The 25,693-nt window shown below is 41.0% G+C and overlaps 1 protein-coding gene across 2 annotated transcripts in view; it reads right to left on the reverse strand.

Annotated features, from left to right (window-relative positions):
* Positions 1 to 25,693, reverse strand: part of epha8 (eph receptor A8) — a 119,240-nt gene that overhangs the window by 4,077 nt on the left and 89,470 nt on the right. Inside the window, exons 9-19 of one of the 2 annotated variants that reach the window (XM_038697778.1) lie at positions 25,257 to 25,381; positions 20,214 to 20,376; positions 14,725 to 14,857; positions 12,430 to 12,497; positions 11,991 to 12,116; positions 11,219 to 11,404; positions 9,279 to 9,340; positions 8,445 to 8,654; positions 2,157 to 2,306; positions 1,889 to 2,079; positions 868 to 1,026 (exon numbers count right to left, since the gene is read on the reverse strand). In XM_038697778.1, coding sequence (XP_038553706.1) covers positions 868 to 1,026; positions 1,889 to 2,079; positions 2,157 to 2,306; positions 8,445 to 8,654; positions 9,279 to 9,340; positions 11,219 to 11,404; positions 11,991 to 12,116; positions 12,430 to 12,497; positions 14,725 to 14,857; positions 20,214 to 20,376; positions 25,257 to 25,381 — 1,573 coding nt within the window. Of the gene's footprint in view, positions 1 to 867; positions 1,030 to 1,888; positions 2,080 to 2,156; positions 2,307 to 8,444; positions 8,655 to 9,278; positions 9,341 to 11,218; positions 11,405 to 11,990; positions 12,117 to 12,429; positions 12,498 to 14,724; positions 14,858 to 20,213; positions 20,377 to 25,256; positions 25,382 to 25,693 lie in introns of both variants that reach the window. The other variant, XM_038697777.1, reaches the window with a different exon arrangement.

The following is a 25,693-nucleotide window of genomic DNA, read 5'->3' on the forward strand; positions in this document are numbered from 1 at the left end:
AGGCTTGTTTTATTGATAGGCTTGTATTATTAATTATTAATTCTAAGTATATTTCACCATAATTACTCTGTAATGGTCAGCTCCCATTTTAATTTGCTGTTGATGTTGGTAATGAAAACTCAACATATCTTCCATTTTTAACTGTTGTCTTGAGAAACTTGGTACAACACAGCAGGGGCACTGCACCAAATTTTGGGCCCAATATACAGGTAGTCTCCTTCCTATCTTGGTCCCTGTTTCTCATGCATCATTTGAAAAATGTTGCCAAATAATTGAGCTAAAAGCTGTACAAATTAAACTGTGGTGGTGATTAGGGTAGTCGCTAATGAACCGTTCTACCACATTTAAATAAGTAATAATAATCTGCAGTTTGTGCTTACAACTGCACAGTTTGAAATGTATACAAACTTCAGTCTGCCAACCAATTTAGTTAGCCAATTTTATCTTAGTAATTTCCCCCCGACACCCTCATGTTTGCATTTACCTATATAGATTACTATATTATTTGGTGGTGTTCTGGACTCTTTCTGACTTTGATATCAGCTTCACAATTTTTTTGCAAGAGGATCATGGTCACTTCACATTATAGGGGAGATATGGTCATACAGTATGAGATGATGTCATAGTGAAGGATGGACTTAAAGGCAGATTGAAATAGAAATCTTCTGTCCCCTGGCTCGGATATAAATGTGCCTTTTACTTGGAGCAGTTTTATAATGATTCAAGTGTGCAGAGAACCAACTTACTTTAGTGTAACAATCAAACAGTTTAAGCTTGGAGTGTAGTGATTTCTCACCCTGCAGGGTCTTTAAGCTGGTAGAGTCAGCTTACAGCTGACCATCACTCTCCATCATGGTCAGTACTTACCCTTGGTTCATGCCTATGACGTGTCCCAGCGTGTGATATCCCCCTGCTGCAAAGTGGTCCTTGTAGCGGCCCATCTTTATGGTGTCCAGCCACTCGTTTACTGAGTTACAGCTACTGAAGTCAGGGATAGCTCTCTCCATCAGTGGAGGACTGTTTAAACTGCTGCCAAGAGAGAGACAGATGGCCATAGATAGACAGAGATAGTGAGAGAGGGGAAGAGGAATGGGAAGACAATTAGTTGGAGGGAGTCCGAAAATGAGAAAAGAGTCAAAAAGTGAGGAAGAAGCAGAGTGACTGGGGGAAAGGGGGCTTTGAAATGCGCTAGTAGCTGAGGCAGAAAATCAATTGCAGTTAAAATGATAGAGAAGAGGCGACGGCTGTGGTTACAGGATGGCTGCTTTGGGTAGATTAATAAAGGGAGAAATTTTTAACACTCTTCCTCTACCTACTTCTCCCCCCTCACACACAGATGCACAGTGCCATGCACCACTGACAGCGTAGGACCTGGGATCTGAACAGAGCAATTTACACAGGTCCAGCTTCAGCCCGGGCATCCTCTCAGACCTGCTCCCAGATTCACAGCGGATCAATGTCTATATCACAGCTAGTCTTTTACTTAACGCACAGCACGTCTGTCAGAGATGAGCTTATCGGAAAACGACCACTTGCTTCATCTGCCAGAGAACTTTGAGGGAAACTTTAGGCTGCAACTTCATCCCACTGCGCTCATGTTTGATAGCAGCTGGATGAGATTGGATTTACTCTGCCTCCCACACCAGGACAGTTACTTAGTAGCCTAACAGTCTGTCACCATATATTGTCCGGGAGATCATCTTCTCAGCCCCTCACACACGGCGTCTTGCTTTGATTTGCAGCTTAATCCGCTAATCACATGAACCAATATTTGATTAAATGTTGGCGAACTGTCATGCCAAATTAAATCAAAGGACTCCTCGGCATGTGACACAATCCATCCATGTTGCTTCACCACAAATATGAATCTATTCGGTGGCCCACCCACCTGCAGAGCGTGTCCAAAGACTTCAGGTTCTCTGGGTTGCGGATTAGCTTGTCAAGAACGGTGACTATCTGGCAAAAGCGTGGCCTCTCATTGCGATCCTTCTGCCAGCAGTCCAGCATGAGTGTGTGTAGAGCAGCAGGGCAGCCCATAGGAGCAGGCAGCCTGTAGCCCTCCTCCACAGATTTGATCACCTGCACATGTACAGCAAAACATGGATGAGACAGTGTCTACAATGAAAATACAATGAAGGTTAGCAAATTTTGCTCACATCTCTGTTGGTGAGGTTCCAGTATGGTCGCTCTCCATAGGACATCACCTCCCACATGACCACTCCGTAGCTCCACACATCACTGGACGAAGAGAACTTCCTGTAGGCAATGGCCTCAGGGGCTGTCCAGCGGATTGGAATTTTCCCACCCTGTCAGGAATATAAAGACAGTTTGACCAGGGTGTATCAGGCTTACAGACAGAATTACAAGTCGTCTTAAGATTAGAAAATTCAACCCAGTTCCCAGTTTTAAGAGTGTGTATGGTTATATTTCATATTTTTGTTATCATTGTCAACAAATCCCATGAAAAAACTAAACCAACAAAGAACGTATCCTACTAACAAGTAGCCTCTGTATCTAAACCCTGATGTCTCCTCTTCCTCTTTACAATAGAGCTCCACTATTGTCTAGAAACTATTAAAACCCATCAGTGAGCCGCACTGTTGCACTCAGTGACATGTTCCTTCATCACCACGAACACACACACTGTAGTTTATTCAGTCCCACATATGAAAGATTTATGTCTTCAGGAGGACTTAGGGAACAGTGTCACAGACAGTAGGATGCACTATTATTTTTGGTCATATGTCATTTCAAAATGAGATTATATGTCAACAAATCTTCTCTGAGGCTGTTTCATAAGAAAATGTATATATAAATGTAAATAACTGGCATAAAATAAATGTACTTCAATAAAAGGTACACTATTTCCCTCCGAAAACATAGAAGTAGAAAATGGAGAGGTTAAAAAAGTACTACATAAAATGTACAGTACTTTTCTCCACTGAGTACATTTGTACATGAAGGCAGAACGTGAAATGACACACTGTGGTTAGAATACTGCAGAATGCAGTCAAGAATAAACTTGCAAATGTTTGCAAGTATGTGAACTACTTCCATTAATCTTGATATAAAGCTGACACTTAATTAAGTTGAATACATCACTTCTTAAACAAACAAAGCCCTCCCTGTGGGTTATTTCAAACATCTGAAGGTTACTCTTAACAAGTAAACCATTATAGACACTTTATGTCTGTTACGGCCACTGTCAGCACCTTCTCTTTTCTGTATTCTGGTTGAGAATCTGTGTAGGCTACTATATGTTAAGTCAGCTGTGAGGTTGCCCGCTGAGGATTGGATCTGCTGAAACCAAGGCCACTTCTTACTACTGCCAGGTTGGCTTTGATGACGAGTCCCTCCAACCAGAAGATGGCAATTAGCAACAGTTGCTCTTAAATGGAGTGTTGGCTTACCATTGGAAGCAGCTGTGATTCCCACTAATCGGTTTGCGTTTGTGTCAGGTTGTGTCATAATTTTGTTTCCTGATTTATTGTCTATATAATAGGGCCTAGGTTTAGTTTTGCTACTTTTTTATTACTTTGTATAGATCAGGGGTTTTCAAAGTGTGACATCCGCATCCCTTGGGACTTTCAGGGGAGGTGTGAAAGAAGCAGGGAAATATTTTATTTTAAAAATAATTAGGCTATTTGTCTTTCTGAAAAATAAGTCAAAATCTATTATAATTTAGTGGATGAATTGAATACATAGATATATATTTTTTTTATTTTATTCGGACAGCAGATGTGTGAGTTTATTTGTATAGCACATTTCAACAACAAGGTAATTCAAAGTGCTTTACATAAAACATAAAAGCAACAGGGAAATATAAAAAAGTTTAAAAGCAACATAAAATATAATAAAAGTTACAGTGTTACAATCAGGGTTAAAAGAGTTAAATGGAAAATAAAAACAGGCTGAGGGGTCGAGCAAATAACTGAGTTACAATCATCCTGAAAAGAGAATAAACAGAGAAGTACACTTACCACTTCCTTCACTCTGTTCAATCTCACTCCCATAATCCCCCAACTCAGTTACCTGCTCATTTCTCACTGTGTAAATATTTAATTAAAAGCAATGCTAAAAAGCTAAAAACGAAAAGAAGAAAAAGGACAGTAAAAGTTACAGTGCAGTGTAAGTTATCAATAAAAAGAAAAATCTTAAATATTTAATTAAAAGCAATGGTAAAAAGAAAAGTCTTCAGTCTTAATTTAAAAGAACTGACTGTTTCAGCCGACCTGCAGTTATCTGGGAGTTTGTTCCAGATATACGGAGCTTAATAACTGAACATAAACTAACAGCAGGATTTTGAAATAAATTCTTTGACATACAGGAAGCCAATGTAAAGGCCTCAGAACTGGACTGATGTGATCCACCTTTTTGGTCTTAGTGAGGACTCGAGCAGCAGCGTTCTGAATCAGCTGTAGCTGTCTGATGGATTTCTTAGGGAGCCCTGTAAAGACACTGTTACAGTAGTCAAGTCTACTGAAGATAAATGCATGGATAAGTTTTTCCAGGTCCTGCTGAGACATAAGTCCTTTAATCCTTGATATATTCTCCAGGTGATTGTAATTGTGTTAATGTGGCTCCTCAAATTCAGGTCTGAGTCCATGACTACACCAAGATTTCTGGCTTGATTTGTGGTTCTTAACATTACAGATTGAAGTCGAGCACTGACTTCCAATCTTCCTCCCTGGCTCCAAAAACAATAACTTCAGTTTTATCCTTGTTTAATTGAAGAAAATTCTGGCACATCCAATCGTTGACCTGCTCAATACAGTTACTTAGCGCCTGTATGGGATCATAGTCCCCTGGTGAAATGGTTATGTAAATGACAGGACACATGTAATTAGCTAGCGGATAGAGCAACTTCACTCAACAGGAGAGAAAATGTCTGAACCTAGCAGAAAGCGCAGAAAGTATGATGATGCATATTTAAAGTTGGAATTTTCTTTTACTGAGCCTGCTGATGCTCCAAAGCCACAATGTGTGGTTTGTAAAGAGGTGCTGGCTAACGATAGCATGAGATCCTGCAAACTGCGCAGGCATCGGGAGACCATGCACCAAACTTTGGTTTCTAAGCCGCTAGAGTTTTTAGTACAAAGCTAAAGGAACTAAAGATAAAGATAGTCGAAACAGTCAGCACTTCAAACTGCAAGGCAACTGAAGCATCATATCTCGTAGCGTTACGCATTGCAAAGGCGCGCAAGCCCCACAACATTGGTGAAACATTACTCTTACCTGCCATAAATATGTGCTCAGTGATGATGGGAGGAGCTACAGCAGCCAAGTTGAATGTCATCTCCTTGTCTAATAACACCGTCCAACGCCATATCTCTGACATGGCATTGGATGTGAAGGAGCAGGTCTTGGATGGTATTTGTGGAAGTCCTTACTTCTCCACCGATGTGACTAACTGCGCGCAGCTAATGACCTATGACCTGCATCAGAGAGCTCAATGTCCAGAAGAAGTTTCTGTTTTGTCATTCTCGACAGCTCACACCACGACAGAAGAATTATTTAACATTGATTGGAAGCGGTGCTGTGGTATATGTAGCGATGGGGCCAGGGCAATGACAGGTTGCCATAGTGGTATGATGAAACGCGTGCAAGACCTGGCTCCCAACACTGTTTGAAATCACTGCATCATCCATCGACAGGCATTGGCGGTCACGAAGATACCCGAGGAGCTGCATGTGGTCCTGGGTGAGGCAGTAAAAATTGTGAACCTGATTAAAACCCACGCCATTACGCAAATACGGAGCATTTACATTGTGTCAAGCTCTCACCCTATAACAATAACTTTACTTTTACTAAATCCATCTGGATCTATGTTACTTTACTTGCACACACGAGACAGGTCGTAACAACGTCCTCCTAAACAATAAAACCAGCAACATGACCCACTGGAATTCTCAGAGGTTAAAGTTTAAGTGTAAGATTTAGTGGCATCTAGCGGTGAAGTTGAGAATTGCAAAAAACTGTCTAGTCTACCAATGCTTTATTTTGAGTTGAAATGAGGGCTTTTACTTTGAAAAATTGACATTAAATAGTCTGTAGCCTGCTTGACACACCTCTGAAATAGCTAGAAAAGATGATTCCCTTAAATGTCCTCCACCTGGAGATAGTGGGGAAATGAAAAAGCGACCGTAGGATGATGGATACGGATCAAACTCCGGAACACACTGCAGCACCCAATCTCCTAGGTAAGAGTCTTGCACTTTACCGACTGAGCTAACTGAGCACCATAATATGCAGTTTAAAAATTCTGTCTTATATTCTCACCCATCATCTAATGGATAAAAAAATTGCTCTGATGCAAAACTTACTTGCCGACCCCTGCTGTATGTTACTACTTCTTCTTCCTCTTCGAACGTACGTATTCTACGTAGTGATGAGCGTCTACACTGCCAGAATTCTAGAAGAATTGTCTGTTCTGGGCTACTGTAGAAACATGCCTGTGCAACATGGCGACGTCTATGTAAGGGAGACTCGTTTCTAAGGTAATAAAAACATAACAGTTAATCATGTAAGGTCTTTATACACCACTGAAAACATAGTTATGGATCTTATATTGCATTTCTGTAAATAGATCCTCAGAAATATTACACACTGAACCTTTAACTCATGATCTTAGTACTTTCAGGATCTTCAAAGTGAGATTCTACAGAATAGGCAGCTTTTTCACTTTACTCAGATTCCAGGCAATAATGTGAACTGTATTAATCTTCAGCCATTATCAGCCATTAAATCCAGATGTGCTGTGACAATGCTATAGTTTCTGTAATATCATCATCTACAATCCTTTTCCCCTTCAGAAGTCTGTGAGTTGGATATTGGACTGCTCTGCTGGAGCACATAGAAAGATGATTTTACTTTGTTCTCACTTTAATGTATATTGTTGTATTTGTCTCCAACTTCTACTTTCCTGGCCAGGTTTCAGTGATTTTGCCTTCTGTAATAATATATTTTTATTTGTCAGCTAAATTGACAAAATATGAAGATCTACAGTACATTTGCCTAAATGTAATCTGATGACTGGAATGAGATTCTGCCCAGAGAAAGCTAAACTCACAAGTCTGGAGTCTGAAGTTCAAAATGTGAAACCTTCCTAGTGCAACTTTAAAGATGAAACACTACTGATTTTAGACATATTGTCTTCTGTGCCTCCAGAGGAGTACATAACCCTGATGACATCATACTGACACCATCAGGGTTATCTTGGCTTGGGGTGGAGGAGTATTACAGACTGGAGGTGTGGCATTTGACATGGGTGTTTACTAAAGATGCACAAATCAGATTTATTGGCTCAGATACTGATGTTTTGAAGTGTAGTGTTTATCAGTCAACACGTCCTCACACTTCAAAACACCATGTATGACCACTGGAGAGTACCAGCTTTGTTCTCATGGTAACAATAAAATACATGTGGTTAGCTTTTGGTTAGACACCAAAAGTGCTTGGTTAGGTTTAGGAAAAGATTGTGGTTGGGGTAATTGAGGTGAGGTAAGTCACATGACGTAACTTGCGTATGTAAATTAAAATAAGTCATTGTTAACTTTTGGTTTCCCACAGAACACAAACAGCGTTCTCCTGGGACTTTGTCACCTGACCTTTGCTCATGTCATAATTACTACAGCCACTAATGGTCGCCGCCTAACAATAAACATAAATAAGGGTCATAATAAGCTGCTTACACTGACACCTTATACGGATGTATTTTTGGGGAGGAGGGTCTGGTATGGGCCAGACATCAGCGATCTACATTAAAGCTACTGCTGTTACTCAACATTTCCTGCTTGTGCTTCACAATAAATTCATATTAATGTTAAGGTGGATGTAAGGCTTTATTTCTTTTAAAAAAGCCTGATCGAGGAGAGATGCTACAAAAATGAGGACTGATGTTACATGTTATTGACGACAAATGTTAGCAGGTTGAAGCTAACTTCCCCCAGAACGTCAGGTATAAAAAGGTGGAGTGTCCATTTAAGTTTGGGAAAAGAGAGCAAAATATGAAATTGGTATTTGCAGATACCCTAAGTTTAGCTATCCAAATTGGTATCTGGAGAGAAAAAGTCACATCAATGCATCACTTGTGTTCTCTTGGTTGGTACTGGTTGTGAAACTTTCATCCACACTAGGGTGTAAAAAAAAGCCTCTGCTGCTTCAGGTTTTACTATTTTAATTGTCTGTTGTGAGTCGCCCAACTTTATAGAGGCTGCAGCTGTACATGCCGTACATACATATTTCTACATATCAGTGGAGACGTCCATTCACCAACATTCTTTCTGGGTTTGTGCATTTAAATTGTAGTTGTTTTTTCTGTCCCATTACCTGTGAATGCCACTCCCAAACTTTATTTTAAAGAATTGTGTATGTGTCTGAATGTGTGTGTGTGCGTGTGTGTTTGTGTGCACTGCAGTAATGCTTGCCTCGATGTGAAAACTCACACTGGTGGTGTATGCAGCGTCGGGGTCATCCTCCAGTACTCGGGACAGGCCGAAGTCAGACACCTTACACACCAGGTTGCTGTTGACCAGGATGTTGCGGGCAGCCAGGTCTCTGTGGATGTAGCCCAGGTCAGACAGGTAGGTCATACCTGCTGCAATGCCGCGCAGCAACCCAACCAGCTGGATGATGGTGAACTGGCCATCGTGTCTCTACAGGAAGGCAGAAGAGAAAAGGGAAAGATAGGGAAGGAGGAAGTACGGAGTGAGACTTTTAATGGCAGATCAAAAAAACGTGATGGTATAGCAGCAGAAAAGATGAAGAGAGTGATAATAGAAGAGATTTTAATCAAGATAGAGAAGAGAGTAAAGATAAGAGAATAAAACATGACAGGGATTTGCTTTTAAGTAATAATCCGAAATATTTTCATATAAGCAAATACTGGAGCTGTTTGACATTGTCGATGTAATACAATGTTAAATCAACTTATATCTTGCCAAAGAAAACTTTCACATTTAATAGCAAGCCACTAGTCCCTCTATCCTGGCAACAATACTCTGATACACAGGACATGATGTGAAGTGATGCTGCTCTCCTGTGAAAAACACGTTTTAGATTTTTATGTTTTCCCAGTCTCCCTGATGTTTTGAGAACATTCTCCAACCTCAGAGGTTCATAAAACCGAACATGGATGATGAGCAGTTACAGATGTCATAGTTTAACAGAGAAGGAAAACATCACCTCATTTACAGACAAAGACAAAATTAAACAACATTAAACGCAGACAGGAACCTTTATTACTTAAAAACTGTTCAACCTAAAGCTTCAATACGAACCCTGAGGAAGGAGTCCAGAGAGCCGTTCTCCATGTACTCTGTGATGATCATCACCGGTTTGCCTGAGGAAACAAACAGGAACCTTCAGGACTCTTCTTTTGCTGCATATCAACAGGATAGATACTAAGTGTACTTATTTACATGCATGTTCTGCATACTGATTACCTGTATGTGTTTCATGTGATGTATGAAACAACGAAAAGGTGTGTGTATAAATAAAAACCTTTGCTGCAAAGAAGGACACATAAATGCAGTACCTTAAGTTTACTGTTTTAGTTCCCCCAAACCACAAAAACTTTCACTTTCACTGTTCGTCCACCCCTCATTGTAGAAAGGATCTGTTTTATTTTGGTGAGGTTTCCAGATCTCTGACATCATACCTGTTCCTCACTGCATGCAGATTCTAAGCAAGTTTAGAGGAGTTATTATGTTCACTATAAAGTGACATATCTGGGTATACATAAAAGGTCAGTATGGTCAGTAAAAGGTCAAACTAAACAACACTTTTGAGTGTGCTGTTAGCAGGGCTGGACTGTAATCTGGCATACCGGGCAAATGCCCGGTGGGCCGAGGCACATTTGGTGCCTGTGTAACGTAAATTATTTATTTATATAAATGTTTTTAAAAAATGGGCCAACGATCGGCCCATAAAGCTTGGCCCAATCACATCTCTTACTGGCCCCCACCCGCTCTGCTCATTCTTCAGAGGCGCAAAAACAACCAATATGTTTCCGATAAGTTTTGCCGATAAGGGGCTGCAGTAGCTTCGACATCAGCTGCAGTGTCCTGCGTAGTGAAAGAGCTGTGATAGCGAAACAGAGTGACAAAGGGCCGAGTGAGAGAGAAGAACAGGAGGAGAGTGGAGGTGAAGTGGTAAGCATGGAGTAGCTCAGTCTGTAGGGAGAGGGCAGGGAGGGAGGGTCATTTACACTGGGGATGCTGGGAACATATAGCCACCACTTTTTGAAAGGATTTGTTAAGTAAAAAATAATAATAAGCTACTGATTACTGCATTATATTTTATTATATTTTTACATTGTGAATTCACCTGCCACCTGAATTTTGTGCTTCCCTTTAAATTAAGACATTTCCTCCACAAATTGGTGCAGAAAATGTCTCCAGAATGCAGGAAATTAAGTGTTTAATGCTCAAAATCTTCTGACGGAGGACAATGATGTCCGACCAGTTTTGGTGGGCCGCCTCGGCCAAAAATGCCAGGGCCGATTTTTTGTCCCAGTCCAGCCCTGGCTGTTAGTGTAAGGAAATGGTGGTTGCTGCTGTCTCAAGCTAAACAAAACATTACAATACATTCTGTGTATTGTAATGATGGTGAGAAGAACAGATCTAATTTTAGTATTCAGTATTATTTCATCCCTCTGACGTTTAGTGGACTGTGGCATTCTAAATAAAAATAATTAAATAATACATACTGTATATAATTATTTTTTAGAATAGAATAGGGACACAGCAGCAGACTTCTGCCACCACCACAATACAATTCAAATGAAGGGCAAATGATCTGGTGAACTCAAAGTGTTTGAGTGTTTCCAGGTTCAGAAACAATGTCTGGATCTGGATCATCCACAAAGCCCCCTGGAACAGTTTCCATTGAGAAATGTGACAGTAGTACTTTGGTAGAACCTCATTCTAAATGAACCACAAAAAGATGTTGCTGTTTTTTAGTACTACCAAATGGGATAAGCAGTTAAATTAATTGTGTGAACTGACGCTTAAAAGCACCGTATTAGGGAAACAATCTTTAATGATTTAGATAAGCATTAAGGAAGGACACATTTACAGTCTGGCATGGAAGTAGGCCTCAAAATGTATTTTTTCCAGTTGATTATCATGCTCATTTACATTTCTGTAACTATTACTACATGGTCAATCATTCTCAAAAAAGTGCTTTACATTAATAAACAGTTTTAGTGGCAGCGTACTCTGAGTTACCACTCCCTCCAGGCGGATGACGTTGGGGTGGTCGAACTGGGCCATGATGGACGCCTCAGCCAGGAAGTCCCTCTTCTGCTTTTCGGTGTATCCTGCTTTCAGGGTCTTCAGGGCCACTGGGATGTCTCTTTTCCCCGGGAGTCTCATACGTCCGTAACACACCTCCCCAAACTCCCCTAAACACATACACAACATGATCACATCACAGCATGAAATACATTCTACCTTTTATTTTAGTCCTCTGTATCCAACATGTTATGTGCTCAGCTGCGCCCCTACCCCCTCTTAAGCAAAGGTTATAAATAAGAATGTGTGTTACGTTGATTAGCTTAGTTAGATAAGAGAAACAAATGCACATCTAGGCTGTCTGTCTACATACAGGTGCAAAACTGGAGGTAAGCTAATTGTCCACCTGCCTCTTTCTTATTAATTCTTATCTTTTAAAAATCATCTACCTTGCTGTTGTCTTCCTCACTGTTATACGTTATATTTCTCTGTATGTCTATCTATGTCATATGTAGCAAAGTGTATTGTGGCGCTGACACAGTGTTAGTATTCCCTGCCTGTCTGAGGACCTTTGATTGACAGTCCCACGCAACGCTCTGATTCCGCTCTGCCATCCTCCTCTCTGCTGCACACCACAGCCTTTACACTGGCCAATGATTTTAAGTTAGCTCAGCCAATGATTCTCCCTGTGTGTGTGTGGGTGTGTGTGTGACTCTCTGTTTGGGCGTGTGAGCGCACAAAGGTCCATGGTTTTACCTGAACCAATGATTTTCTCGATTTTGATCCTGGAAGCTTCAATTTCTCTGGCAAACTCATGGACTGCCTGGCAGGGGTCCTCGTATGTGTGCGGGTCGATATAGAACCTTGCATCGGGGAATGACACTAAGATAAACAACATTAGCATTTGGTCACATATCGGAGAATGAGAGCGACATCACATCTGAGCCCCTGTCACTGGAGTGTGGAAGGAAAACTTGATGAAAGGAAAATAAATGACTCAAAGACGCAGTGAGAGACGGGGAGAGAATAAACAGCATGCAGCGAATAAGGCATGTGTGTGCTGTAATCACTCAGAGCGTGATGAAAATTGTTTGCTCTAAGGATGAACTTTATTACATGGGGATGAAAATAGTCCTCTTCAAGGAATAGCATCTAATCTATTATTGGTAATAATTGAGGAATGGGCCAAACATACCGTGACCGTTCTGGTAATGCATCTTCTCCTCATCAGAGTCCTGGAAGGCTTTGCTGTAGCCACAGTGTCTATACAAACCACACACACATGCAAAGGACAAACACGCGCGCACACGCACACACACACACACACACGCACACACACACACACACACACACACACACACAAACAGACAGTCATCCAAACACACATGCACACACATAAACAGACGTGGGATGAAAACAGAATAGTGAAAAATCTGTACTATACTTCAACTAATCACAGCTCATAGTTAATAAATCAATAATTGTTAATAATGAATTATTGACATCAACAGAACTGTTCATCACTTAGAAAGATGCTTGATTATTTATGAGAACAAGGTCAAACAGAAATGTATAAAGGGTCAATTCACCCACAACCAAACTTTAAATTTTTTGTTTTGATCGAGGGTCCCTTTAATAATTATAAAGCTTTTTTTTTCTAGGCAAATGCCTCCATGTTTTCAGGTTAAACTGATTAAATAAAATAATGAGCTGATGATTTTTTCCTCACTATAGCTACTGATGCACTACAAGGGGAATTAATTTTCCACTGGTTTTAATCTTACATAAGAAAACGCTCCTGGTTTTACTTTATATTGAAAATGTGTACCTGTGACAGAAGAGCCTGATTGACTAGCACTGGAAACATTCCCTTCACTTGCATCATTTGGTATGAGAAGTTTTGGGGAAGCTAATTTGAAACTGTAGCTATTGACGCCACAAGCTACTTTCGGTGGCCACAGTTAGCCTACAGGAACACTATCTTTGTGTTGAAAGTAGCAAGCTACACTACAAGCTGCTGAAAAGGTAGCTTAACACAGTGTTTCCCATTACTCTACTAAAAGTAGTGTCGCTTTTAGAGTCTTACTGAGGTTCACTTCAAAATGTCTGCATCCTTCACTTCTCCAGAGTCTGTATGTCTGAACACTGGGAATGGGTGTTTGGATTTCACTCCGTGTGGCAGGAACCATCACATTTGTCTCTCATCTCCTTACTAATAATTTAATTATTAAAATAATTCAATTGTTACTCACTTTCAAAGTCATATCTAAAAGGTTCATTTTCTTTTTGTCTGGATAGTTACTTTAAAACCTGGTAAGGTTGGTGAGATATCGCCACTGACAGTCCTTACAAAACTGTCCTTTCTACTCAAACAATCAACTTTTTACAGCTACCAGAGATGGAAATAGATGCTATAAAAGTGCGCAAATATAAATACAATTTAACAAGTTTTGGCAAATTGTGATGAGATGGAGACATAAAAGATAAAAGTTTCAATGCTAGCATGCACAATCTTGAATGATAGCTGGGCACTAGCATTAGGCAAAGTGCTGTATTTTATTTCTAAAGATTAAATGTCATTTGAGGTGATTAACAATTAATTCAACTACAGTGAGGTATAGTTTCTTTACCTACTATGTAAGCAGCAAAACTCTTTCTGTCATAAGGACATGCTGGTCATCAGTTTGAAAGTTAGTTGGCCAGTGGCCCATCTCGCTCTTTTTAGTGTATTCCTTAAAAAGGAGCAGTTAAAATTTGAACTCCACCATCAGTAAAGACTTTCTTTTTCAATCATCCATCTTAGTACCATTAAATATACTTTGCCATTGTGACAACATTTTTTGCCTGGATATCATCTTTAAATCCTTCACAGTATTTTTTTACTCCTCAAACTGAATAGAAATGAAAAACTTAATGCACTAAAGTATGAATTAATTAAGTGCAAAGAAATTAATTATTCGGTGCAGTACTACAGACACGTAAGTTGAAGACATCAAAAGAGAGGAAGGGGGGCTGCTGGGATAAGTGGGAACGTTTGGCTTGCAAGCTAATGGACATGAATCAACATAATTAAATCCACTATGAGGTGGAAATTACGAGTTACGAAATTAGCTAAACAAGACAGTGAGAAGACAGGGAGGGTTGAGGAGATGAGAGAAGCTAAAGCATTAGCTTTCAAAACTCCTCTCTACTCGTCCTCCTTATTAGTGATGTAGGTTCCTGTCTTAAAGCATGCAGATTATTTGCGTGCTCCAACATGACAAGGGGGATTGAAGGTATTTTAGCTTCTCAAACATAGGTTAAAAGAGACCCTTCCCCATTTTTGTAAAACTTTTTTAGGTTTTCCTTTAGGAGGGATTCACTCAGATTCTAATCTTACTTTACATGTAGAAAAAGCAGGGAGAAACACAGTGCACATTGGGTTTTGATCACAAGCAACATTACACAAAGAGAGGCACGGTAGAGTAGTGTAAGAAAGTGTTCCACACACAGCAGCGATGGGTAGTGTGGTAAAGTGTAGCCTTGCCGTTTCCTGCAGATGATGATGGCCAGAAAGGTGACCAGGCTGGATACCAGAGCCATGCAGATCCAGACGATGGTCATGGTGTTGTAGCGCAGAGGAGCTAAAATCACACAGAAACACTCTGTGTTAGATTTGGAAAATGTTCCACCAACAGTCCAGAGTTTATACTAACACACACTGACACACACCGGCAAACACAGAAGGCAGGTACAGTATTCTACAGTGGTACTCGGTCAAACAAGATAAACAAGAATTTGGAGCTTCATTAAAGAACTTACTGTTTTCTAATTACATCCTGTTTGCATTTTGAAAGTTTGTCCACAACATTAAAAGGTAGGACAGATTGAATGTTGTCTCAGATTTATAAGTGATTTAGGCGCAAGTACACTGTTATAAATACCTGCGAGGACATGTAAGATGCAGTGTATGACAAACAACCTGAGGCTTCATGCATCAGACAAAGGACTTGCCTCTGAACTGGTTTCATAAGATCTTAGTGCTACATTTGATAGCATTTACCATCATATCCTATTACAGAGACTGGAACATTTCATTGGCATTAAAGGAACCGCTCTAAGCTGGTTTAAGTCGTATTTATCAGATCGATTTCAGTTTATACATGTTAATGATGAGTCCTCCATGCACGCCAAAGTTAGTCATGGAGTTCCACAAGGATCTGTCCTCGGACCAATCCTCTTCACTTTATATATGCTTCCTTTAGGCAATATTATCAGGAAACACTCCATAAACTTTCATTGTTATGCAGATGATACTCAATTATATCTATCAATCAAGCCAGATGAAACTCATCAGTTAGCTAAACTTCAAGCATGCCTTCAGGATGTTAAAACCTGGATGACCTGTAATTTTCTGATGTTAAACTCAGCTAAAACTGAAGTCATTGTACTGGGGCCCAAGCTCCTCCTAAAAATAACTCTGGATGGCATTGCCCTGTCTAAAAATGATGCATAAAAACTAGTCATGCATTTGTTACTTCTAGACTGGATTACTGCAATTTCTTATTGTCATGCTGCTTGAATAAGTCCATAAATCCAGACTCTTCAGCTAATCCAGAATGCTGCAGCACGTGTTCTGACACGAACCAGGAAAAGAGATCATATTTCCCCTATTTTAGCTTCTTTGCATTGACTTCCTGTAAAATCCAGAATAGAATATAAAAGCTATTTGCTGACCTACCGAGCTCTTAATGGTCAGGCACCATCTTATCTTAAAGAGCTCATAGTACCTTACTACCCCACCAGAGCACTGCGCTCCCAGAATGCAGGGTTACTTGTAGTTCCTAGAGTCTCCAAAAGCAGAATGGGAGCCAGAGCATTCAGCTATCAAGCTCCTCTCCTGTGGAACCAGGTTCCAGTTTGGGTTCAGGAGGCAGACACCATCTCCACATTTAAGAGTAGGCTTATGACTTTCCTCTTTGATAAAGCTTATAGTTAGGGCTGGCTCAGGTGAGTCCTGAACCATCCCTTAGTTATGCTGCTATAGGCCTAGACTGCCAGGGGACTTCCCATGATGCACTGAGCTCCTCTCTCCTCTACTTTCTCTCCCTCTGTATGCAACATCATCCCATTATTGCATGTTACTAACTCAACTTCTCCCCTTTCCGGTAGTCTTGTGCTTTCTCGTCCCTCTCCTCCTATCACTTCCTGCAGGTTTTCTGGCTCTGGAGCTGTGGAGTCTGGATCTGTGGTTGCGAATCACTTGCTGCCCCCGTGTTCCTGCTCGACACCCTCTGCTACAACGACTATTGTTACTAGTCCTATTGTTATTATTGTTATTATAATCATTAACATTATGATTATTACCATTAACACTACTATAAATATCTGTACGATTATTCATTTTCAGTCTGTACCACTTCTACCTTTACTGTCTGTTTTTCTCTCTGTGGATATTGTGTTGACTACTCCACCCCACCTCCTAGCCCTCTCTCTCTCTCTCTCGCTCTCTCTCTCCCTCTCTCTCCTTCACCCCCAACCGGTCGAGGCAGATGGCCCAGTGTTATACGCACTTTAAAACTGATAATGTGGTAACTGCACATAATGTAGGAACTATGGACAATTTAACTTTAAAATGACATAAAAACTGATAAGTGTTGAGCACATAATATAATACATTTTGTGTGTAATGAATAGTTTTTTTGAATGAAAAATATAATGTAATTACAGGCCCAAATAAAACTAAGATTGTGATGAATACATTTTTGCTAAGCATTCCAACTGTGTGCCAGTGGAGGAACGTAACGAAAGTACATATACTCAAGTACTGTTCTTAAGTTTGAGGTACTTGAGTATTTCCATTTTCTGCTACTATAAACTTCTAGCAACTACATAACATAGCCAAATACTGTACTTTTTACTCCACTACAGTTATTTGATAACTTAACTTTATTTTATTTATTTTTAATATATTATTTATTTATTAGTATATAACTGTGTTTTAATTTCTTAAGTTTCTTTCTGCTTTTACGTGTATCTTATTTGTTTGTGTTTTATTGTCCTTGCTATAGTGAAAGCACTTTTTAACATTGTTTTGAAAAGTGTCTGTAAATAAACCTGATTATTAAATTATTATTATTATTTCAAGTTACTATTTCATTAAAGTAATCAAAATCAAATCAAAATCAAATACTGGTCATTCATTGTTCTATGTGGGGGGGTTCAGAGGTGCACAGGAAGACAGAGTATGAATGTAGAAAAACCTATGAGAAAAACAGTGGAATCTTGACGAACGCGATACCAAGTGTGTGAAGTTCATGCAAAGTAGTATGTTGTAAGCTGGTGTTTTAGACTATCCACTCGACAGTCTTAGCACAGAATACCATCCTGCGTACTTTTTGGTGAGAAGTAAAAGACCTTATCGAAATGTATCGTACAGTTGTTCGCATGTGTATGATAGCTCGTTTGCTGACAGTGTTTTGTGTTAGCATTCATTAGCAAAGTGAATGGACTCTTAGCCACTGTATAGCTAACTCAGCTGCATACTATTGGCCTAGTTCACTGTTTTCGACGTGAAAACCCTGAAGAGTTATCTGAAAGTTACAACTGCAAAGTCAAAGCTCAGAGTTCTTCAGAACGAAGGACACCAACCATGCCAGTTTGGACGCACGCTTTCACTCCTGTTCACCAGCAGAGACCGAGAGACTACAGCTGCAGAGCGCGGGACAGACCATGCCATCTTTGGACACCTGCTTGCCCTTGTTTTGCTGGAGACCGGGAAAGACTGTTGAACTCTGCACAGTGGACTGAACTGTTACCTAGGGTAAAAACGCTTTCATTCTGTTGCTCCTTTGAGTGAAGTGGACCCACAGTTTAAGTATCGTCGCTCTCAAGCACCGACACAGGCCTGCAACAAAGTTTGGGGTTTTATATTTATTTTTTAATATGCTGGCTTGTGTGTATATGTGTGTGCGCTTGGTGAGTGTGGGCCCCACTGAGGTAAAGCTGAATTTGAACTGAAGGTAACTGATTCATAATATTGCGTTATGCTGGTATTCAAGAAAAGGGATATTCCAAAGAGACTGGGAAATTTATTTTATTGTTTATGTTAAAATTGCCAAAGTAAAGTGGGGATTTATTATTTCTAAACTAACCCTGGTGTGTCGCCTTATTATTACTTTTACCAAAGGTATATGAACACATAAGGTAAATCTTGGTGTTTTGTTGACAAGGTGGTACATTTATTTTATTGCAGCATGCTGGTTACAGCACTGTATGCTTAGTGTGACTAGTGTGACAGAGCTAATAGACGTTAGATAAACCTAGCCTAGTGATAGTGGTGTTACAAATTATTTGAGATAAATACAGAAACCCAAGACATTTAAAAGTGTATAGAGACCGAAGATAAAAAGAACCTTATTTTAAGTATTCAGTTAGTTTGATTTAAGAACTCATGTGTACTATAGAATTAACAATAGGCTAAATAAAAACTGTCACAATAAATACATAAATATATGATACACAAATATATTTACTCACCAATCAAAATGGTGATAAATTAAATTTAGAAATTTTTCACATCCTGTCTATCAACAGCCACATCATGAGCATCTCAGCATCCACTGGTTATGTGGAAAGGATATTTTCCAGAATGACCAACAAAGTGACAGCAAGAACAGGTGCTCTGTGAAGCTCATTAGGAGTGAGCTTTTGATCAGTCCTGTTCATAGTTTTACTGTTTGAAAGACAAACTGCTACTCAGTGCTGCCCGAATAGTGTATATCTGACAAGAAAACATTTATAAAAGGATGTAGGCCTAACATGATCAAATACTGCACACAAGGCCTACTACTTCTGGTCCACTGATGTCCATGGAAAATCCTTTGCAAAAGCTGTCATAGCTGTGTATTCAGCTATGACAATATGACCACTAGTCCATCTATAATGTCTTTTGATATCAATCTTAATACTTTCCTGAAAACATGTTTTAAGTTATGATTTACCACCACTGGCACACTGGCCTGTGGTTACCAGGTCCCCGAGGGGTGTGGTCCCCGCAGTGGCAGGCGTCCCTTATTTTTCTGTAGTGAAGTTGGCAACCCTGCCCTCTGAATATCCCTAATATTTCAGTGATATATTGGTCTGGACCAAAGTGGTGGACCGACCAACAGCCATCCTGCTAGCATGGCTAATTTCAGTCTGATTACAAGGTTAGACGTAAAGCAGGTTCCTGTTAAGTCTCACACAAGATTGTGTATAACTCGGCTCTCAGAATGTACATGACTGTTTGCCATTGGGTAACGAAGGTTGCTCAGTCTGTTTGTAATAAACTTCAGAACCTATTGTTTACTCAGCATGTAGGCTAGTGGGATGTTTGCAGTCCTATCAAGAGGAAGAGAGTCAAGCTCCAGTGAGCAGCAGAAGGAAGAGAGACTATTAGTCAATGAAACAGCACAGGGATTTCCAACCAGGCAGGAGGTTGAGCTTTGCAGACCTAGAGACTTCTCTGTGAGTTATCTGCCAAATCCCCTATTAGGAAAGAAAAATGTTCTAATAAAAGGGTTTTTGTTAAATATTCTAACTTTCAGTGTTGTACTTGCCTCAGGTGGACAGACTCATGAAGACTTCTATCCCACCCCAGAACTGTGTACAGCAGTTTGAAGCTGGGATAGGCTGCAGTTTTGCTGACAGGGGTGACCCTCTAACAAAGCGGAGATCAATAGAACAGAGGGATGGACTGAGGCGGTTATCTGCCTCACTGACACCCAAGCCTCTTTAGCCCTAGACCATGCTGTGCCGTCTAGCCTGGCTTTAAGAAGCTTTCTCTGCCAAACCTTTTAACACAACAAACAGTTTTCTTACTAGACTTTTCCCCACTGTATTAAACAACATACAACTGCTGAGGGGTTCCCCTGGCTCACGACAGGCGGGAGGTTCACTGCTCCATTATGCCCTCTTTCTGTTTCTCTGTTTCTTATAGACTGTCATACACACACACACCTGCTTTCCCAGTCTGGATCTCTACATTCTGGCTGAAGCGTCCGCAGCCTGCAGACGTTCTAGCTCGGACCTGGAAGATGTACTTGGTGCCCGGCTTCAGCCCTGACACCCGGGCGCTGGTATTTTTAGACTTCAGAGTGGAGTAACTCTGCTCTTCATTATCCTGTAAGAAAAACAGCCACATTTAAAGATTAGGTTTGGGGAGAATGACATGCTGGTCAGCTTATGAGCTCACTGCGTTTCCCAATGAAAACATAAGCTCTGCTGCTCCATATTAACACGTTATAAATAGTGGTTTATAATACACTATATGTATGTCTGATGGGAGACTTGATGCATTTAACAACTCAAAACATAAACTCAATACATATGATGTAGCCATGTACACAACATTGACATGGAAACATCTTTTAAATAGTTGCTTATAACACATGCAGCGGTTCCAGAGCAACATTATCATTCATGGAGTCATGTCTCTGTCCACCAGGTCAATGTAAGTCCAATATTCTCTCTGTTAGTCTTTGGTCTCTGCCAACTCATGAGGGAAATATTTGTCTCTTTATCTGCTAAATGCTTCACCATGATCACCAGCTAGTCTCTAACTGTGTCAGTCTGTCTGTCTGTGTAATGTACAGTGAGTTTTTAGGGCTTTTCTATGAAAACAGCCGCCTGCTGTTGCCGAAAGCCACACTACGAGAGCGGTGAGAGTGAACCAAAACAGTAAATGTGTGGGCTGGACAGATTAACAACTGATAAATTCACTATACCGCTCTATAAAATCGAGGGGAGCTGCGGATATAAATATCAATTGTAGCCGCTTCAAATTGAGAAGCCATGTATTAATGCACTGTACCAAAATGTTTGGGGTTGGGTGGGAAGATGATTTAAATTTGTCAACTGTCAGGGATTTTGCTGTTTCACTGAGCCGCCAATTTAATATCTCCGTTTGTATTAGGTCACTTTGGGTAATGTTACAGATCAATGAGCAGGACTGCTTTATTGAATTTTTATGTGATTTCTGCATCCTAGGATGAAGTTGCTTGATTTGGCAATAGGGGCTTATCTGCTAGAGTTTAGCTCTGCCTCATCAGTAGTACACAGCGATGCCAACTCACACTTTTGGTGTAAGACAACATTACAACAAATGTCATGCCAAATAAGAGGAAAGCACAAAGCCACTCTTTAATAAAAAATGATTGTTTTAATGTGATAAAGGCAGGTTTTAACTTACCAATACGCTTCACGTCTTCGACACGTCATTGAATGTAATCTGGAGTTTTGCAGAAACATCAATACTGATGTTTTGTTTGGTATAGGCATTGCCCCCAAGTATTTCTACAATTTAGGCTCCTTTCCTTTCAGTTATTAATTAATGACTCTCATCACACAACAGCAACATTATTATGTGTGTCTCCAAATTGAGAGAGGTGCTGTGGTTTTATCAGTTATTTCAATTTCCTGACATGGCGACAGGGTCTAACATTAATTAATGTTCTGTGTTTTTTTACACATCAGACTGGTAAGTTTAACAGTAAAATCGTGTGGAATAAAGCAGCCATCCTCTGGATGAGTCCTGAGCTCCATCAGAGCTTTCAGTAGTGGCAATGCTACATAAGAATAATTATAAACTGACCTCAACGTCACTATTTATTGAAACACAACAAGGCAAGAAATAAAAACAGGTCTGCCAACGTATTTAGGGTGATGTATTACTTTTCCCTCTAGTGGAATATGACCATTTAGACAGTTATGATTCAATTCATCCAAGGTTTGAGTTATCTGTCACCTTTTGCTTCTCACAAATCCTGATTTAACCCTTGTTCATCAGAGGCACAGATACAGATGGAGCCCTCTACTGGACTCTATGGGTAATTGCTCTCGAGTCTTTTGCTCCCGCCTTCTGTGACAGAGCCCCCAAGACTTAGGGAATGGTCCAGGGCTGGGCTGCCTCTTGACACATGGAGAGCTTCCAGAAAGAACAGGTGCTCTGAGGCCCGTAACCACAAGTTCTCCTCCATCTTCAACAGAGATGGGGACTGGACTCCACCCTGCCAGTTGATGTAGGCCACTGTGATATGGCCACTGTGATATGGTTGTCGGCCCTCACCAACATATGCTTCCCCTGAACTAGGGGTTTGAAGCATTGAAGGACCAGAAACACTGCCTGAAGTTTGAGCAGGTTGATGTGTTTTCCCCTGTGGGCCACACAACAACTACCACCCTCCCCAGGCAGGTAGCCCTTCACCCTGTCAGGGATGAATATGAGGTCATTCAACCCAGAGGCGTTCCTAATGATATATGAGGTGGAGACCCCCAATGACGTAGGTCGTCCTGCACTGATGGGGGATCGATCACCAGACAGTGCTTGTGCTTCTTGGCATGTAAGTGATCTTTGTATACGATGCATGTGCAGTAGCGGATAAACTGAAGCCAACAGCCCCAGCACTCGCATGACAGTCAGTGCTGTCACCATCGCTCCCAGTCGCAGCTTTTGACTGCACGCAGCCGGGCCATGCATCTGGGCTCCAACAGGAACACCTGCAGCTTGGTTGAATCAAGTTTGACAGATGTTCCACCTTTTGGCATGCCTGGGGGGTGCTCTTTTTGATTGCAAATCCCAACCTTGAGGTGAGGTGAGGTGTAGGACCAACTGTGCTCATGACCATGCCCTGATTGCACAGCCGTTGATACACTACTTCGACACATTTACTAGCCGACCGGTAGCCTGTTGTACTCGTAGGCTATCCCCCGAAAAACTAAGCAGAGAATGTTCCGTTTTGAAGTCACCTCAACATTAAAGTATGCATTCTTCAGGTCGACGGTGGTGAGCCAGTCACCTGGCTGCACTAGTTTCAGTAAACTAGTGCTAGCCCCCACATCCTTTGTTAAACCCCTTTATTCTGTCGTGACCTGGAAGAACAAACACACCGCCTTTCCTGCTCAGCTCAGTCTGAAGGGGAGGGGGATGCTAACTTAGCGCTAACAGGCTTCACTTTTTCAGCAGTTGGGGAAACAACAGACTTTTCTTGGTCTTGAGAAGCAGACACACTGTAACAGATACCGTACATTTCCTGCCAGAATATTTTCCTCCGCTCATGTTCACCGTCACTTTCTACTGCTTGGACAATCAAACACTCGCTACGCACCTCCTGATTCCTAACAGGAGTTACGCTGTTATAACCGCATCTGTCACATAGATGTTTTGTACAGAACGAGGAGAGGAAGCTAGCCAAGCATTGAGTGTTGCCGTGCTCCCACAGTGTGCGAGTGAAAACATTTGTAGCACATAGTTAAATTATCGTTGGAAATTTTTTTAGCGGCGGTCATGATTCAGCATATAGGGGAAACACTTTGTATCATCATTAAAAAGGGAATACAGTTCAAGGAACATGTTAATTTTCAAGTCTTGATTAACAACAAAGTTCCTTATTATCATCGTAATTGCTATCCTTATTTTTATCTGCATGGTGCAGCATCTTTGCAAACTTAATTCAGAGATACTTCCTAAGTGTGGAGGTAAAATGAGTTCAACAATAGGTGCAAGGTGCATCCAAACAGCAGAATAAGTAAATCATTCATGTGTCCTTAGAAGGATAAGAGCCTAATTATGAATAAGTGCTAGGTACAGAAATAAGAGGCTTTTTTTGTCTTCATTATCATCCTCAGCTGTGTGCTGCTGCAGCGGACGCCACCCTCGCTGTGACTCATTGTTGTTTAGTACAGTAGTATAGAAACCTTAAGAGAGCACATTGCTGACTTGTCCACTTGAAATCCCCCACAGGCGTCTCGCCCCCTGAGCAAGGCCAGATTAAGACACCATAGCAAGAGACGAGCTAATCCTTCAGCACTCCCCACACCATCCTGCTTGTTTGGCTATGAGACCGCCTGTTCCCAGGCTGCTCCCTCTGCAATTAGCTGATTTCTATCATCACACACACATACATTTCCTCACCCAAACACTCTTGCACGTACACATTCACACACAGCAATTAGCTTGTTGCAAGGCTTATGCGCCTGCCAGCCGCTTGCTGTCACTGTCACTTTTGCTAAGTTGGAATCCACACCGTCTCATCCTCCTTCTTGCTCTCCCTCTCTCGACCCCATTTCCTTTCAATTAGCTGAGCTGCCAGCAGGATCTTTTTCTTGGATTAAGTTATCCAGAGTCTATCCAAACGCCACTCCTCTGCATTCCCAATATCTTGACTCAGCTTAGTCGCAGCCTTTGAAGACAATAAGCTTGTGTTCTCCAGGTATAGCTAAGACTGTGTCACTTTTTTTCCTTTCATAAACTGCCTGAATAGTTTGTTAGCTGTTTTTTAAAAAAAGAAAAGAATATGTTGACACAACCCTAAAACAAATGACTGCAGTATTTGGGTTTTTGCTTTTACGTGCAGTTCTTAGGTGATACAGATGCAGCAGTTAGTGGAGTATCTTCTTATAGTATTTGATGTCCAACTAGGGTTGGGCTGACAGACATCACGACGTTGTGATTGTAAAACCCCTGCCCCCCAGCAAAAAAATCTTATTATTGTTTTTAAGTATGCTTTGCACCTGCCTTGGAAATCGCTTCCCCCCACACTCCGACACACTCACACACACCTCAGGTAAACACCTTGCCCCTCCTCTCTCTCTCTCTCTACCCCTCCAGTCTGCTCTATTTTCTCCATCAGCAGTCATCTGAAAGACTGAGAACTCGTCTTTTTTCCGTATATTTCCACCTGCGATCCGTTATCACGGCAGCAGATGACCCGCACGAGGGCTTGTTAATGACGTAGCCTATCAAACAACTGAAACCAACATCTGCACCCTGTGTGTTCACTGCTGCGTGCATAAAATATCCAGTTATATCCAAGTTAATAGTCTACAATTTTTTTTTTACCGAGTGAAGTATGTGCGAGAACACATGCACATAAGACGCCCGCCGCCTCCCGCGCGCGTGCGCGCTCCCGATGACATCGTCCATCACGATGTTTCATTGTAGACATTGTCCGATGGAAATTTTGTACACATCGCCCAACCCTTTGTAAGTATTTGATGTCGTACCTTCTCATAGTATTTGATGTCGTACTCCAGGATGACTCCGTTGGGCTGGTCGGGTTCATGCCACAGCAGAGTCACGCTGTTCTGACTGGTGTTCTCCTGGCGGATCGCTAACACTTCAGAGGGGGCTGCACAAGAAACAGGATAGATTACTGCTTTGTGAGTTCAAGATGTGGCTCCTCAGTAACTGCCACATATAATAAAGTAATGAGATTACCCTGCAGTGAAGTCGTGTTGATGCAGGAACTGTTGCGTTTCAGGAAATACATTAAGACCAGATGATGACATGATTGATTGTACAGTAAGGTGACTTTTTGACAGTAACATCAGTTAGTGCAGACTTTATAAACACTTTGCTAAGGGTTCATTCTGGCAGATGACATTGCCATGTGGTTTCAGTTCCAACAAGAAGTATAAAATTCCACGTTCTTTTTCTGATC

This window comes from Micropterus salmoides, unplaced genomic scaffold, assembly GCF_014851395.1.
Source record: "Micropterus salmoides isolate LMB-PRFRI ecotype aquatic unplaced genomic scaffold, ASM1485139v1 Ms_hic_scaffold_4, whole genome shotgun sequence".
Classification (NCBI taxonomy): domain Eukaryota; kingdom Metazoa; phylum Chordata; class Actinopteri; order Centrarchiformes; family Centrarchidae; genus Micropterus; species Micropterus salmoides.